General features: G+C 38.0%; 1 protein-coding gene across 2 annotated transcripts in view; it reads left to right on the top strand.

Annotated features, from left to right (window-relative positions):
• AIFM3 (apoptosis inducing factor mitochondria associated 3) overlaps positions 1 to 18,117 on the top strand; it is a 161,385-nt gene that overhangs the window by 5,206 nt on the left and 138,062 nt on the right. For both annotated transcript variants that reach the window (XM_053700492.1, XM_053700490.1), the window contains exons 2-7: positions 1,817 to 2,030; positions 3,461 to 3,570; positions 16,009 to 16,118; positions 16,687 to 16,731; positions 17,566 to 17,662; positions 17,847 to 17,959. In XM_053700492.1, coding sequence (XP_053556467.1) covers positions 1,817 to 2,030; positions 3,461 to 3,570; positions 16,009 to 16,118; positions 16,687 to 16,731; positions 17,566 to 17,662; positions 17,847 to 17,959 — 689 coding nt within the window. The remainder of the gene's footprint in view (positions 1 to 1,816; positions 2,031 to 3,460; positions 3,571 to 16,008; positions 16,119 to 16,686; positions 16,732 to 17,565; positions 17,663 to 17,846; positions 17,960 to 18,117) is intronic.

The following is an 18,117-nucleotide window of genomic DNA, read 5'->3' as shown; positions in this document are numbered from 1 at the left end:
AGTCACACCTAGGCATCAGGAAAAAAGGGCTGTTTAAAACAAAAGATTTATTGGAACAATTTAAAAACAGGTATGTGGCACACAAACATGCTCAATCACACTCTCTAACACAATCTCTCTCTCTCTCTCTCTCTCTCTCTCTCTCTCTCACACACACACAAACATGCTCAATTACTCTCTCTAACACAATCACTTTCTCTTTCTTTCTCTCTCTCTCTCTCTCTCTCTCTCTCTCTCACACACACACACATGCTCAATCATACTGTCTAACACAATTACTCTCTCTCTTACACACACACACGAATGCTCAATCATACTCTCTAAGACAACATCCTTAGGATGTTTGCCTGCCACATACCTGTTTTTAAATTGTTCCAATAAATCTTTTGTTTTAAACAGCCCTTTTTTCCTGATGCCTTTTTAAGTGCGGTTGTAATCCTCTTTTTTGTTACTTATGTTACGGTCCTCCTGGCCGGTTTCTCAGCCCAGCACCCCCATAGCTAAGTCAAACTCATTTTGGCTTCTTTTATTGACATGTAGAAGATACCCTCACTGCTTTTTTCAATGTTTATACTGTGCATACTGTGTGCATGGTTTACCTATTTTATAGAAAAAGTTAAAATATTAATTAAGATCACTATGAAACATTCTCTTTTTGCTGTCTACAAATACTCTTGCAAAAAGCCATAGAAAAGTATTTAGTGTTTTTTTTTAAATATAATTATGCTAACTGAATGTGGATACATTTTGTTCTTTTGGTATCCTTCGTTGAAAAGCATACATAGATAGACTAGGAACAGCAATGCACTACTGGGAGCTAACTGGTGATTGGTGGCTACACATATATGCCTCTTGTCATTGGCTCATGTGATGTTAATGGTAGCTGTCATGCATCTAGATTTATTTAAACTTTAAAGAATATAGTCCCTGATATGCATATTATCTTATTAAGTTTATTTACAAAACATACAAAGATGTTTTCCAAATATTATTGAATTATCTGCATAGGATAACATAAAGGTTGGTGCTTTTCCCCCCCCCCTTTTCTTTAGAGTTCCTTAAAGGAATACTAAACCCACATTTTGTCTTCCATGATTCAGATACAGCATGCAATTTTAAGCAACTTTCTAATTTACTCCTATTATCTATTTTCTACATTCTCTTGCTATATTTATTTAAAAAGCAGGAATCTAAGCTAAGGAGCTGGCCCATTTTTGGTTCAGCACCTGGGTTGCGCTTGTACCAGGCAGTTTTTGGCTGTTAATGTTGGTGGATGGGGGGTGTTCGAAAAAAACGGCACTGAAAAGTGCCTTTACATTGTGGTCTATGGAAATTGTGTGTTACCAGTAAATATATATGTATATTCTTATTTGAATATTTATGTGTTAAGACTTACCCCCTTCGTTGCTCTTTGGTTCTGTGCTGTGTATGACGGCATCAGAACGAGACTCCCATTGGAGCCTATGGAAGTGTACTCTTGTGAGCGTAATGCTTCCCAGCAATGTTTGCATTGCTGTCAGCTTGTAATACCAGTGCACATTAGCGTGCGTTGGTAATACTCAGTGGAGCGCAAATATTGCTTTCACAAAACCAAAATGTAGCACTCCAATTGTAATCTGGCCCTTAGTGAAGCTAGAATATCTTTTACATTTTGGTTTTACATTTTAAAATTAATTACTATAAACGTAAAAAAACAAACAAACCTCACTTTTTAAAATAAATATCTTGACAATAACTACACTTATATACATACAGTTTGATGTTTGCGTTAACATAAAACTAAACATTTTTAAAACTAATCCCATTTGTGTTTCAGTTGAGGTAAAAGTTGAAGTTATTCTACCAGAAAAAGAAAGGGAAAAAGAAGATATGTCTCCCAATGGCAAAGCGAGTCCTTTGGCCTATAAATCTAATGGAACAACAAGGCACTATCATCATGAGGAAAGACCCATAACCCTCAATCCGTACACTAATCCAAAGGATGTGGTGGAAGCTTCAGTTTGTCATGTAAAGGATCTGGAAAACGGACAGTATGTGCAAAAATAATGTCATAAATAGTACTGTATATGGTTGCTTTTCAGTCATTACCTGAATGCATTGTCAGATATCAGGGATATGATATGTGGAAACAGACAAAGGACTCAGTAGTATTTTATACTTTATGACTGAAAGTCCCCTTTATTTGTTCCACTTGTAAATCCTAGCGTTTCCCAAATGCTAGGATTTACTATCACTTTAATTATCTAAAACTTTATCTAAAAAAACTCCAACTATTGCGTCGTCTTTAAAAGAAAGGAAAAATGCATTTTTGTTATAATGGCCCAAATCATATAAATACAGTGGATACAGTAATGACTTAATTTAATTTCTTCCATATTATATATAGTAGCTCCATTCTGCTAATGAGACAATGACATCTATTTAACAAAGTCTGTTGGACCTGATCCGACAGTGCAGATCAGGTCTGTCAGACCTCGCTGAATACGGCGAGCAATACGCTCTCCATATTCAGCATTGCACCAGCAGCTCACAAGAGCTGCTGGTGCAACGCCGCCCCCTGCTAACTCGCGGCCAATGGGCTGCCAGCAGGGAGGTGTCAATCAACCCGATCGTAATCGATTGGGTTGATTTCTTGCGATGTCTGTCCGCCTGCTCAGAGCAGGCGGATAGGTTATGGAGCAGCGGTCTTTGTGACCGCTGCTTCATAACTGCTGTTTCTGGCGAGTCTGAAGGCTCGCCAGAAACACGTGCCCAGAAGCTCACTATGGAGCTTGTTAAATGGGCGCCAATGAATTAATGTGACCAGTGACTATCTTTATTACCATAGGGAGACTAGAGAGAAATGCACTCACAGGAACGAACAACCAGCTCAATATCATTGTTAGCCTGTTCTATGGCGATTTACCACCTGGGTGCAACTTCTTTTAGCCCAGTAATGCTTTTCACAGAGTAGAATTCTCCTGTAGTATATCAGTCTGATCCCGCCTATCACGGTCAGCCCAGCGCTTTGTTCCTTGTTCAGAGAGGAATTGCCTGGTATTTCGGCGCTGGACTGACCGTAATAGGCGGGATCAGACTGATATACTACAGGAAAGTTCTACTCTGTGAAAAGCATTGCTGGGCTAAAAGAAGTTGCACCCAGGTGGTAAATCGCCATAGAACAGGCTAACAATGGTATTGGGCTGGTTGTTCGTTCCTGTGAGTGCATTTCTCTCTGTGTGTATCTTTATTACCATGTTCTCTAACCATGTTTAAATAATTATAATTTGAGAATACTCTATTAACTACATGTTTAATAATTTATTGTTATCTATTTTCTTTACATATTATCCAGACTTTCACTTCTCAATAGCATATTTAAAATGGCCTAACTGATAACACGAAGTAGAAATGTATTTTGCTTTATTTCATATCATTTTGCACTGGGTTTTGGTAATTGCATTTTATTCTTTATTTATAGAATGCGGGAGGTTGACCTAGGATGCGGCAAAGCTTTGCTAATTAAGCAGAATGGAGAATACTATGCAATGGGGCACAAGTGCCCACACTATGGTGCTCCTCTAGTAAAAGGTTTGTTTATGTATAATGACTTGATCAATTATTTAAGTGTTAAAGGGACAGTCAACACCAGAATTTTTGTTTTTTTAAGATAGATAATCCCTTTATAACCCATTCCCCCGTTTTGCGTAACTAACACTGTTATATTAATATACTTTTTACCTCTGTGATTAACTTGTATCTAAGCCTCTTCTGACAGCCCCTGATCACATTACATTGTATTTATTATCTATTGACTTTAATTTTAGCCAATTAATGCAGTGTCTGCCACAAGTCACGGGCGTGATCACAATGTTATCTATATGGTTTACATGAACTAGCTCTCTCCTGTTGTGAAAAGCAAATAATAAAGCATGTGATAAGAGGCGGCCTTCAAGGGCTTAGAAATTATCATATGAGCCTTCCTAGGTTTAGCTTTTAACTAAGAATACCAAGAGAACAAAGCAAAATTGGTGATAAATGTAAATTGGAAAGTTGTTTAAAATTGCATGCCCTATTTGAAATATGAAAGTTTTTTTTGGACTTGACTGTCCCTTTAACTTGTACTAAAATTATTATCTGTTAAAAAAGCTTTAACATATCTGTTAAAGGTAGAAAAATCTGATTGGCTGATTTAATCAGCCAATCAGATTCAAGTTCAATCCGATTGGCTGAACCAATCTCAGCTCCCTTAATAGCTACATAACTTCAAGACCCCTCATTTGAAAAAGAATCAGATTTAAAAAAAAAAAAGTAAAATCACAACACATGGGATTTTGCTGGTATGTCTAAAAAACACTAATAAAATTTATTTTATAATAGATCAATCCCTCTATTAAATACAAATATGAATTTTGTCTGTAAAGTTAGATGATCATTGTGGTAACAGTGATCTCAAACGAAAACAGTTAGGAGCACCAAAAAGTAAGTGAAAAAGCAAAATTTATTTACAGTTAATTTAAACATGAGGGTTAATTAACCCCAGGGTAAGAGTGTGAAAACAGAAAACAATAAACAGAGAACAAAAACGGCTGACCGGTTTCGGCGTCTGCCTTAATCCTAGCCTGCTTAAAAAGTGATTGTAAATTCACAATTTAAAAACCCTTCTCTGTGTTTCCATTGGGTGTGGAGTACACACCCTTCAAGTAATTAACCAATGTCAAACATCAACTTGATTTAATTTAATTTATTCAGACACCTGTTTCCCTACTGACTCACTGTTAATAGGTGTGGCGATTTTGGATTAGCTAACTTGAAGTCTTTTATTTTGTTGTGAACTTTCAAATGCTATCATCCAAACTGCATAAAAGTGCTCCTCGACATCTATTTAACCAGACAGTGTGGTGTTCATAATAAGACATTATGCTTATATAACCAAAGTTTGCATTTTTATAGTCTCATTTGTAAATTTTCGTATTCCTATGTATTAAACGCTCTAAGTTCCCTTGCGTTGATTTTATCTACCTCATCTTGGTAAAAGGAAAGAAAGAAATGATACCTGGGACCGCCAGGGTCCGAAACTGCCCACTGACTGTTGTGTATGTAACCTCATGACCTGGGATGCGATTACGGTTCTTAGATTTCGTGTGTGTTTGTTTGTATGCTAGAGTGACGTGCGGTACACACCTCTATTTTGACCCTATGGGCTTTCGTTCCCCTCAGCTGCCAAAGCTAGACTACGCCTCTATCTCGAGTGATGTATGCTTAGGGGGTGTGTTGAGTACCTTTTATTAAGTGTTGATCAGATTTACTGGAGGGATTACTCTAACTAAATACCCTCCCTTGATATAGGGAACGTTATTCCTAGTAGGTGTGTCAAAATGATCTGGATCTAGACCCTTGTTATACTTCCCATGCTGGGTATACCAAACCGTATATACTGCAAGTTTCTTAGCTGCGGGCGATCCAGACTCGTCATAATATTACGTGTGTACAGTGATTTCAGTCCGTCTAGATACATGTATGAATTTAGATTAGTGAATGGATTGTATACGTGTACTATGTTGCTAGATTCCTTGTTGACATGTTATAAACCACTGAGCTGGCACTTTAACCCTGAATAACCTCCATATACTGAATTACTATAGTAAACGCACCTTCTCTATATTCATAACCAGTGTAAGATTTGGAGGGGGGGGGGTTGTGGGTCTGGGGGGACTCGGGGGATGGGGAAGTGGGGAGTTTGGGGGGGGTGGAAGGGGGGGAGGGTGAAGGGAAATTAAGGTAAGGAGGATGCTGGAAATTGAAGAGATTAGTATCTCTTCAATTTCCAGATCCCAGGTACTTCTCGTGGACCATCATTGAGAGGGTACCAGTACAAAACAAAGGGCTCGATAGAACCCGTAAACTGGGTGAAAGGGAGGCCTTCTGGATTTTTCAGTTGAGAACCAGGTTTCCAGAGGGTCTAAATTCAGAGTTTGACTTAATTAACTTTTGGTAGCTGTAGCTTCCCACCCTTTAGGCCCATACTAATCTCTTCAATTTCCAGCATCCTCCTTACCTTAATTTCCCTTCACCCTCCCCCCCTTCCAACCCCCCCAAACTCCCCACTTCCCCATCCCCCGAGTCCCCCCAGACCCACAAACCCCCCCCCCTCCAAATCTTACACTGGTTATGAATATAGAGAAGGTGCGTTTACTATAGTAATTCAGTATATGGAGGTTATTCAGGGTTAAAGTGCCAGCTCAGTGGTTTATAACATGTCAACAAGGAATCTAGCAACATAGTACACATATACAATCCATTCACTAATCTAAATTCATACATGTATCTAGACGGACTGAAATCACTGTACACACATAATATTATGACGAGTCTGGATCACCCGCAGCTAAGAAACTTGCAGTATATACGGTTTGGTATACCCAGCATGGGAAGTATAACAAGGGTCTAGATCCAGATCATTTTGACACACCTACTAGGAATAACGTTCCCTATATCAAGGGAGGGTATTTAGTTAGAGTAATCCCTCCAGTAAATCTGATCAACACTTAATAAAAGGTACTCAACACACCCCCTAAGCATACATCACTCGAGATAGAGGCGTAGTCTAGCTTTGGCAGCTGAGGGGAACGAAAGCCCATAGGGTCAAAATAGAGGTGTGTACCACACGTCACTCTAGCATACAAACAAACACACACGAAATCTAAGAACCGTAATCGCATCCCAGGTCATGAGGTTACATACACAACAGTCAGTGGGCAGTTTCGGACCCTGGCGGTCCCAGGTATCATTTCTTTCTTTCCTTTTACCAAGATGAGGTAGATAAAATCAACGCAAGGGAACTTAGAGCGTTTAATACATAGGAATACGAAAATTTACAAATGAGACTATAAAAATGCAAACTTTGGTTATATAAGCATAATGTATTATTATGAACACCACACTGTCTGGTTAAATAGATGTGACGAGGAGCACTTTTATGCAGTTTGGATGATAGCATTTGAAAGTTCACAACAAAATAAAAGACTTCAAGTTAGCTAATCCAAAATCGCCACACCTATTAACAGTGAGTCAGTAGGGAAACAGGTGTCTGAATAAATTAAATTAAATCAAGTTGATGTTTGACATTGGTTAATTACTTGAAGGGTGTGTACTCCACACCCAATGGAAACACAGAGAAGGGTTTTTAAATTGTGAATTTACAATCACTTTTTAAGCAGGCTAGGATTAAGGCAGACGCCGAAACCGGTCAGCCGTTTTTGTTCTCTGTTTATTGTTTTCTGTTTTCACACTCTTACCCTGGGGTTAATTAACCCTCATGTTTAAATTAACTGTAAATAAATTTTGCTTTTTCACTTACTTTTTGGTGCTCCTAACTGTTTTCGTTTGAGAGATTTTGTGGCCATTGTGAGCACACACAGCGAGTTGAAAACACTTTTTAAATCCCCTATTGCGGAGGCTTGGCATTTCCCAGCTTGGACACTCACCAGCAACAAAGAGGAGTATCACAACATTATCAACAATGTGCAAGGACACATGAGACAGATTAACCTGAAACAGGACTGTGGTGAGTCTGTTTATGATATATACATATGTGATACCATTTGAACTGCATTGGAGAGTTCTATACATATATTGAAGACATCTTTATTTCTATCTTGCTATTGTCAGGGGACATTGGGGTGGACCCATGGACATAGCATGACCATGAACTCTTGTCTGTATAACAAGGCTGGTTATGTATTGTGATTCATCATTAAATTCACATATGAAAGTTTACACCACGTACACACCCAACCACAGCACCCCTTCTTTTCTCTGACGGTAACAGTGATCACCTTGGAAGAAAAAAGTGCTTTTATTTCTGTAATGGACCAAAGGGGCCCCTCTAGTTTGTATTATAACCCACAAAAGCTTGCATGGCCCTTATTTCACATTTGGCTACCCTTGTTTGTTGTGGCAGCTTTTTCACATACCATAAACTATAAATATAATAATATATTCTTAATCTGCTAGGTCTTTTGGAAAAAAACAACTATATTATTCGTGTGGGTTGCTCACTAAAATATGACTTGCACAGGGGTGTAAAAAAAGGCTTAGCAGCAAAGGGGTTAAAAGGTTTTAAAACATTAACGTCTAGATTTAGAGTTCTGCGTTAGCCGTCAAAAGCAGCGTTAAGGAGTCCTAACGCTGATTTTGGGCGCACGCTGGTATTTAGAGTCAGCCAGGAAAGGGTCTAATGCTCACTTTCAAGCCGCGACTTTTCCATACCGCAGATCCCCTTACGCCAATTGCGTATCCTATCTTTTCAATGTGATCTTCCTAATGCCGGTATTTAGAGTCTTGGCTGAAGTGAGTGTTACACCTCTACCAACAAGACTCCTACCACCCATGGAAAGGCTGTAGTTAAGAGCTTTATGGGCTAACGCCTGTTTATAAAGCTCTTAACTACAGTGCTCTAAAGTACACTAACACCCATAAACTACCTATGTACCCCTAAACTGAGGTCCCCCCACATCGCCGCCACTATAATAAATATTTTTAACCCCTAATCTGCCGACCGCACATCGTCGCCACCTACATTATCCCTATAAACCCCTAATCTGCTGCCCCTAACATCGCCGACACCTACATAATATAGATATAGAGGATGGATCCGCGTCGGCTGGAAGAAGATGGCTCCGCTCCGGATGGATGAAGATAGAAAATGCTGCTTGGATGAAGATGTCTGCCGGTCCGGATGTCCTCTTCTGCCTGGATAGGATGAAGGCTTCTTTCTGCCAGTCTGGATGTCCTCTTCTGCCCCATCGGATGAAGACTTCGGCCCGGCTGGGTGAAGACGACTCAAGGTAGGGAGATCTTCAGGGGGTAGTGTTAGGTTTATTTAAGGGGGGTTTGGGTTAGAGTAGGGGTATGTGGGTGGTGGGTTTTAATGTTTGGGGGGGTTGTATTTGTTTTTTACAGGCAAAAGAGCTGATAACTTTGGGGCATGTCCCGCAAAAATCCCTTTTAAGGGCTGGTAAAAGAGCTGGTTACTTTTTAATTTAGAATAGGGTAGAGACCTTTATTATTTTATTTTTGTAATTATTTTAACTAGGTAGCTATTAAATAGTAAATAACTATTTAATAGCTATTGTACCTAGTTAAAATAAATACAAAGTTGCCTGTAAAATAAATATAAATCCTAAAATAGCTACAATATAATTATTCGTTATATTGTAGCTATATTAGGGTTTATTTTACAGGTAAGTATTTAGTTTTAAATAGGAATACTTTAGTTAATAAGAGTTAATTTATTTCGTTAGATTAAAATTATATTTAACTTAGGGGGGTGTTAGGGTTAGACTTAGCTTTAAGGGTTAATACATTTATTATAGTAGCGGCGAGGTCCGGTCGGCAGATTAGGGGTTAATACTTGAAGTTAGGTGGCGGCGATGTTAGGGAGGGCAGATTAGGGGTTAATACTATTTATTATAGTGTTTGCGAGGCGGGAGTGTGGCGGTTTAGGGGTTAATACATTTATTATAATGGTGGCGAGGTCCGGTCGGCAGATTAGGGGTTAATAAGTGTAGGTAAGGTAGCGGCGACTTTGGGGGGGCAGATTAGGGGTTAATAAATATAATATAGGGGTCGGCGGTGTTAGGGGCAGCAGATTAGGGGTTCATAGGGATAATGTAGGTTGCGGCGGTGTACGGAGCGGCAGATTAGGGGTTAATAATATAATGCAGGTGTCAGCGATAGCGGGGGCGCCATATTAGGGGTTAATAAGTGTAAGGTTAGGGGTGTTTAGACTCGGGGTACATGTTAGGGTGTTAGTTGCAGACTTAGAAAGTGTTTCCCCATAGGAAACAATGGGGCTGCGTTGGGAGCTTAACGCTACTTTTTTGCAGGTGTTAGGTTTTTTTTCATCCCAAACTGCCCCATTGTTTCCTATGGGGGAATCGTGCACGAGCACGTTTTTCCAGCTTATCGCTACCGTAAGCAACGCTGGTATTGAGGGTTGAAGTGGCGTAAATTCGGCTCAACGCACCCTTTTTGGAGCCTAACGCAGCCCTTCAGACAACTCTAAATACCAGCGTTGTCTTAAGGGTGCGTTGGGAAAAAAAGCTGCGTTAGCTACGCGGGTCTTTACCGACAAAACTCTAAATCTAGCCGTTAATTTGCTTGCAGACCATTTGTTATGATGAGAATAATTTTTAGTGCATAAACAAAAAAACTAAAACGTTAATGTCCCTTTGAAGCTGGGATGTGTTAATGTGCCTCTTAATATGGACTTGCTGTCATATAATTTGCAATATAAATCTTTTTTTTTTTGCCTTAAATTTGTTTTGAAAAATCTATTGTTAAAAGTTCTCTCTTTAGTTGACAAAATGTGTAATAAAATGCCCAGTTTAAAGCTAATTTAACAATAATGTTCAGACTTTTATAGTGAGATTTTTATATTAAACAGCTCAGTTTTCAGGCTGCATACTTTTTGGACATTCCTCAAGTGATCAAGTATCATAAGCTAAGACAATCAAAGAATAAGGTCATAAATTAAGCACTTGTTATTAAAGAAACTAAGCAATTTTAAAAGGATGTTTTACAAAAAAATTATCTGTAATGCATAAGAAAGAGAATCTGTTAAACGTGTTGAAACCATTTTTGTTTTATAAAGTAAAAGCTGTTTGAATTGAAGGTAAGACTAACATTAACAGGAAATACCTGATTGCGTTCTATGGGGCATATGTATCAAGGTCTGTCGGACCTGATCCGACAGTGCGGATCAGGTCCGACAGACCTCGCTGAATACGGCGAGCAATACGCTCGCCGTATTCAGCATTGCACCAGCAGCTCACAAGAGCTGCTGGTGCAACGCCGCCCCCTGCAGACTCGCGTCCAATGGGCCGCCAGCAGGGGGTGTCAATCAACCCGATCGTACTCGATCGGGTTGATTTCCGGTGATGTCTGTCCGCCTGCAGGCTCGCCAGAAACACAGGGCATCAAGCTCCATTCGGAGCTTGATAAATATGCCCCTATGGGTCAATTAACTATTACCTAGAATACAAGTTTTGCGTTCCGGTTTTATTGCTGAAAAATGTCCATTTCAGCGTAAAAATTGGAACGCAGCCATTATGAGTCGTGCCGGTATAGCTATACTGCAAGCATTTTAGCCTGTAACGCAACCTCAATCCCACACTCAAAAAATGATGTTTTTGCATGGGATTTCCATAGCGCCGGCATTATAGGTTGTGCAGTGAGGCCAAAATAGTTGCGTTCCAGCCTATACCGACACAATCCGTTCCGCTATCAGAGACAAGTAGTTATGAGTTTTGTGCAACAGAACTGTTACACAAAACTCATAACTAAACACTTACAATGTACACTAACGCCCATAAACTACCTATTAACCCATATTCTGCCGCTTTTCCACATCGCAAACACTAAATGAAATTTATTAACCCCCAATCTTCCGCTCCCGACATTGCCGCCACTAATAACATGTATTAACCCCTATTCGACCGCTCTCCGACATCGTCACCCTATTACCCCGCACCCCAGCTATTAACCTCTATTCTGCCACTCCCCAACATCGCTGCCATTAAATAAAGTTTTTAACCCCTAAACATATGGCCTCCCACATCACCGCCACTAAATAAACCTATTAACCCCTAAACCGCCAGCCCCCCACATCGCAAAAAAACTAAATAAAACTATTAACCCCTAAACCTAACAACCCCCTAACTTTAAATTAAAATTACAATATCCCTGTCTTAAAATAAATAAAAATTTACCTGTGATATTATAAAAACCTAAGTTTAAACTAACAACCTAACAACTATTATACTAAAATTAAAATAACTATCAATTAAATAAACTAAATTACACATTTAAAAAAACCTAACACTACTAAAAAAGAATTCTAAAATTACAAAAAATAAAAAATACTAAATTACAAAAAATAACAAACAAAATTATTCAAAATAAAAACAATTACACCTAATCTAATAGCCCCCCAAAATAAAAAACCCTAGCCTACAATAAACTACCAATAGCCCATAAAAGGGACTTTTGTAGGGCATTGTCATAAAGAAATCAGCTCTTTTCCCCGTAAAAAAAATACAAAGACCCCCAACAGTAAAACCCACCACCCAACCAACCCCCCAAAATAAACAACCTAACTAAAAAAAAACCTAAGCTACCCATTGCCCTGAAAAGGGCATTTGTTTGGGCATTGCCCTGAAAAAGGCATTTAGCTCTTTTAAGAAAGCCCAAACCCTAATATAAAAAAAAAAAAACACCCTAACACTACCCACCGACAATCCACTTACAGTTTTTGAAGTACGGACATCCAGGCGGCAAGAAGTCTTCATCCAGGCGTGGAGGTCTTCATCCAGACGGGGAGGTCTTCATCCATCCAGGCGGCATCTTCTATCTTCATCCCGGCTGCGCGGAGCGGGTCCATCCTTCAAGACATTCAGCACGGAGCGTCCTCTTCATACGGTTGCCACCGTACACTGAATCTTCAGTGCAAGGGAGCCTTTTCAAAATGGCGTCTCTTGCATGCCTATTGGCTGATTTGAGTTTTGAAATTCAAGTCAGCCAATAGGATGATAGCTACTGAAATCCTATTGGCTGTTCAAATCAGCCAATAGGATGAGAGCTACTGAATTTCTATTGGCTGATTTCAATAGCCAATAGAATTTCAGTAGCTCTCATCCTATTGGCTGATTTGAACAGCCAATAGGATTTCAGTAGCTCTCATCCTATTGGCTGATTTGAACAGCCAATAGGATTTCAGTAGCTCTCATCCTATTGGCTGATTTGGATTTCAAAAATCAAATCAGCCAAAAGGAATGCAAGGGACGCCATTTTGAAAAGGCTCCCTTGCATTGAAGATTCAGTGTATGGCGGCGACCGTATGAAGAGGACGCTCCGCGCCGGATGTCTTGAAGGATGGACACGCTCTGCGCTGCCGGAATGAAGATAGAAGACGCCGTCTGGATGGATGAAGACGCCGCCTGGATGGATGAAGACCTCGCCGCCTGGATGAAGACTTCTCGCCGCCTGGATGTCCGTACTTCAAAAACTGTAAGTGGATCGTTGAGGGGTTAATGTTAGTTTTTATTTTAACTTTTTTTGGGTGTTTTTTTTTTTTAGATTAGGGTTTGGGCTTTCTTAAAAGAGCTAAATACCCTTTTCAGGGCAATGCAAAATAACTAAATGCCCTTTTAAGGGCAATGCCCATACAAATGCCCTTTTCAGGGCAAGGGTAGCTTAGGTTTTTGTTAGTTAGGTTTTTTATTTTGGGGGGTTGGTTGGGTGGTGTGTTTTACTGTTGGGGGGTCTTTGTATTTTATTACAGGGAAAAGAGCTGATTTCTTTAGAGCAATGCCCTACAAAAGAACCTTTTAAGGGCTATTGGTAGTTTGTTGTAGGCTAGGTTTTTTTTTATTTTGGTGGGGCTTTTTTATTTTTATAGGGCTATTAGATTAGGTGTAATTGTTTTTATTTTGGATAATTTCGTTTGTTATTTTTCATAATTTAGTGTTTGTTATTTTTTGTAATTTAGTATTTTTATTTTTTTTAATTTTAGAATTATTTTTTTTAAATAGTGTTAGTTTTTTGTAATGTGTAATTTAGTTTATTTAATTGATAGTTATTTTAGTTTTAGTATAATAGTTGTTAGGTTAATTGTAAGTTTAAAATTAGTTTTTTTTTAATTTCACTGGTAAGTTTTTATTTATTTTAAGATAGGGATATTGTAATTTAAATTTAAAGTTATAGCTTGTTAGGTTTAGGGGTTAATAGTTTAATTTAGTTTTTTTTGCGATGTGGGGGGTTAATAGGTTTATTTAGTGGCGGTGATGTGGGAGGCCAGAGGTTTAGGGGTTAATAACTTTATTTAGTGGCGGCGATGTTGGGGAGCGGCAGAATAGGGGTTAATAGCTTTATTATAGTGGCGGCGATGTTGGGGTATGAGGGGATAATAACTTTATTATAGCTGATATCGGGAGCGGCAGATTAGGGGTTAAGAAGTTTATTTTGGTGTCGGCGATGTTGGAGACGGCAGATTAGGGGTTAATAACTTTATTTAGTGTCGGCGATGTCAGGGGCAGCCGATTAGGGGTGTTTAGACTTGGGATTTATGTCAGGGTGTTAGGTTTAAACGTAACTTTTTTCCCCCATAGACATCAATGTGGTTGCGTTACTGCGATTGCCTTTCTGCGCTTCAGGTGTTATTTTTTTTCTAACATGATTCTCCCATTGATATCTATAGGGAAAGCGTGCACAAGCAGGTCAAAGCAGCCATTGGATTTTGTGTGGTATGGAGCTCATCGCCACCATATCGCACACACAAGGCGGCTTTTCAAAAACTTGTAATGGCAGCGCTATGGAGGGTAAAATAACACAACTTTTGTTGCGTTCCTTTCGCACCCTCTATAGCGCAAAACTTGTAATCTAGGTATATGTAAACCATTGATCATTGGCTAATAGGAGCAAATCCCACATAAAACGTTTAAACACTCTTTTAGATGTAACAGAGAGTTACATTGTAATGTCCTTTAACTCTTTTATTAACATTACTTATCTTTTATTCTTGTGATTATATACACTATAATTAGTAATATGTAGATTCATCGAAAGCTCTTGATTACATTCTTTTCTCCTTTCTCCCCTTTTCTGCCATGCAAGCAGGTGATGGTGTATTTTTGCTATTTTCTTCAGGATGATCATTTCTTGTCTCTTAAAAAAATATAATGCAATAGAGATTACAGGTACTTTGGCAGTTTTTAAGGAGGATTATCAACATATAAAGAAGTCCCCAAGCTGAAATGTACATGAAAGTGACTATAACTGTGCGTTAAACCACTGAAAAGTTAGTCAGCTGAACACATCTGGTGAGCCAATAGCAAGACACATATGTGTGGATTCACCAATCACCAGCTAGTTTTCAGTAGTGCATTGCTGAGTTGACCTAGTTATGCTTTTCAACAAAGAATACCAAGACTACAAAGTAAATCTTATAATATAAGTAAATAAAAAAGTCTCTCAAAATTACATGACAGTTTAGTTTGGATATTCATATCCCTTTAAAGGGGCAGTCAAGTTCAAAAAAACTTTCATGATTTAAATAGGGCATGTAATTTTAAACAACTTCCCAATTTACTTTTATCACAGATTTTGCTTTGTTCTCTTGGTATTCTTAGTTGAAAGCTAAACCTAGGAGGTTCATATGCTAATTTCTTAGACCTTGAAGAGTGCCTCTAATCTGAATGCATTTTGACCACTAGAGGGCATTAGTTCATGCGTTTCATATAGATAACATTGAGCTCAAGCACGTGAAGTGACCTAGGAGTGAACACTGATTGGCTAAAATGCAAGTCTGTCAAAAGAACTGAAATAAGGGGGCAGTCAGCAGAAGTTTAGATACAAGGTAGTAACAGAGGTAAAACGTGTATTATTATAACTGTGTTAGTTATTCAAAACTGGGGAATGGGTAATAAATCTTTCTTTTTAAACAACAAAAATTCTGGTGTTGACTGTCCCTTTAAGCAACTCTCTACTATATGTAAACCTACGTTTTGCAGGCAAAGACAGTATAAGTTAAGGGATATTTGTAGGTGTAGCTTATAATATGAGGTCTGAGATTTTCTGGTGCAAAATATTGTTTCAGGTCAAATATTTGCCTAATGCAGTGAGCTTAATCTTGCACCACGTTTATCCTATCTTCGCTGTGGTTTGTTATCTATCTATCTATCTATCTATCTATCTATTTATCTATCTATATACACACACAGGTGTGATAATATCACTATAGTATACTAGTCAGGGGTTAAAAGCTACTAGCCCAGAGGGAAAAAGTTACTAGTCTACTCTATGTTAACGATCAGAAAGAAAAACAAATTTTTTGCTTGTCTGCTGCAATTTCTTTGTGTGCTATTTATTATATATACTGTATATGCTTACTTATTATATAAAGGAAATATATATTAATACTGTACAGTGGTGTTCTACATGTGTCTTATTGTGATCTTCTATATGCAGGTGTGCTCTCTAAAGGCAGAGTGAGTTGTCCCTGGCATGGTGCTTGTTTTAATATTGGTACAGGCGACATTGAAGACTTCCCAGGCTTAGATGGATTACCAAAATTCCAGGTACTATCTACATTACAACAGTATATAATATTAACCTATACAATTATGCTTTTAAGATAAGTATTTAATGCCAGCTCTGTTTTGCTAAACTCAAAAAGGGCTGTCCGGTAATACAGAAGTCAAAATATTTTATAAAATGATTACACCTGACTACTGTTATGAACATTATTTAGCCCCCACCCACATGGTGAATACATAAATTTAAAAACACATGGGGTTTGAAATTTAATCAGGCCTAAAAAATATCTTAACGTATAATTTATCCTCTAAGTTTCATTAACACCATCAGGGCCAGCTTTCTAACATTAACCCCATACCCTGGGGCACCTATGTTTACACAACCCTAGAATACCACACCCACTCCAGAATTAACTTCTCCACCAAATGCGGCTATCTTAGGTACAGGCAAAAGATATCTCGGGTCCAAACTGCTATATGATGTTCTATGGTGTGAACTGAAAATTGCAATCCAAGCCTATGTTTACTTTTTGTTGCTGTAAAACATTTCAGCTGTCTTTGCTCTATATAGTGTTCTAATTATGTTTCTGTATTATTTTGCAATTTGTAGGTTAAAATTGAGAAGGAGAGAGTATATATTCGAGCAAGCAAACAGGTAAACTATTATTTTTTTAATTTGAAATAAATAATTAACCCCTTTGAAACAGTAAATTTCAGAGAAAAACTTTTTCAAACAATTTTTAGCATTTTTGCTGTAACTCTGTTTAGACAGAAAGAGAACCTTTGTTTGTTTATTTTAATGAATCTATCAAAACAATATATATGTTTAAAGTAGCCAACCCAAGATATTGATCTAGGACAGTTTTGGTAAATTTCATGCCACCATTAGGCGCCCAAATACAATTATATAAAAGAAATCATTACTTTTTCACAAACGTTTTTTTTTTACAGATTTTTCACTGTAATTATTTATACACAACTTGTGCAATCATAATACAAATGGTTGTAAAAGCTTCTTTGGAATACCATTTGCTCATAAATAGCAGACATATCCCAGTTTTAAAGGATTGACAAGCCCCAACCAAACATGCCCACAGACCTCCCAGACATGCCCAAGGACCTCACAGACATGTCTATGGGCAACCAGTATCCCCACTTATATGCATGCAACCCCACTCCTCCCACATTTGGCTCCACCTACAAATTACCAGTAGGCCACTGCCCACAAGTTTTTAACCTCCCACATCCCAGAAATCCTCCAGCAAATGTTTGGAAGTATGACATATAATATATACAATATATAATGTTATATTAGGCTATGATGCATGCTTAAAAAAAGTGAGTGTTCTGACAATTTGACACTCAATCTACTAAAACAGAGTTAGGTTATGTTTTACAAGTGTATTTTACAATCTAGACCAATTTTTTTTAATGTTGATAAAATTAAATAGTAAACACTGTTATTTAAAAAAAATAATCTGTTTTTCAGGCTCTTCAGTCACAACGAAGGACCAAGGTTATGGCAAAATGCATAGCACTTAGTAACTATAGCACAGCAATTACCAATGTTCTCATTATCGGAGCAGGTAAATATCATATGACTATGTCTTATATTCAGCATAGCACCGAATTCATAAATATTCTAGTTTATAGTATAGCATTCTATACATTAGTGTTAAAAGTATTAATAATAATTAGTAACATGTAACTTTATATATTTGAAAAGGCTCTTTTCTAAGTTCCTTTTTCTATTGTTTTGTCTATATTAAGGTCCAGCAGGATTGGTATGTGCGGAAACACTAAGGCAGGAGGGATTTTCAGACAGAATTGTAATGTGTACCACAGAGAAGTACTTACCATATGATCGATCCAAGCTAAGCAAAGTATGTATTTTTTTAATTATTGTCCACATTTAGCAGTCAGTATATATACTGAGTATTTTATATTGTTGCCAAGATACTCATACTTATCTAAAGAATAAATATACGTTTGCCATTCTGATTTCAATGACTTTTTTATTACCAAATTTAGATCTCAGATA

The sequence above is a fragment of the Bombina bombina genome, chromosome 2 (assembly GCF_027579735.1).
Source record: "Bombina bombina isolate aBomBom1 chromosome 2, aBomBom1.pri, whole genome shotgun sequence".
Classification (NCBI taxonomy): Eukaryota; Metazoa; Chordata; class Amphibia; order Anura; family Bombinatoridae; genus Bombina; species Bombina bombina.
This window is presented reverse-complemented; position numbering and strand designations above follow the sequence as displayed.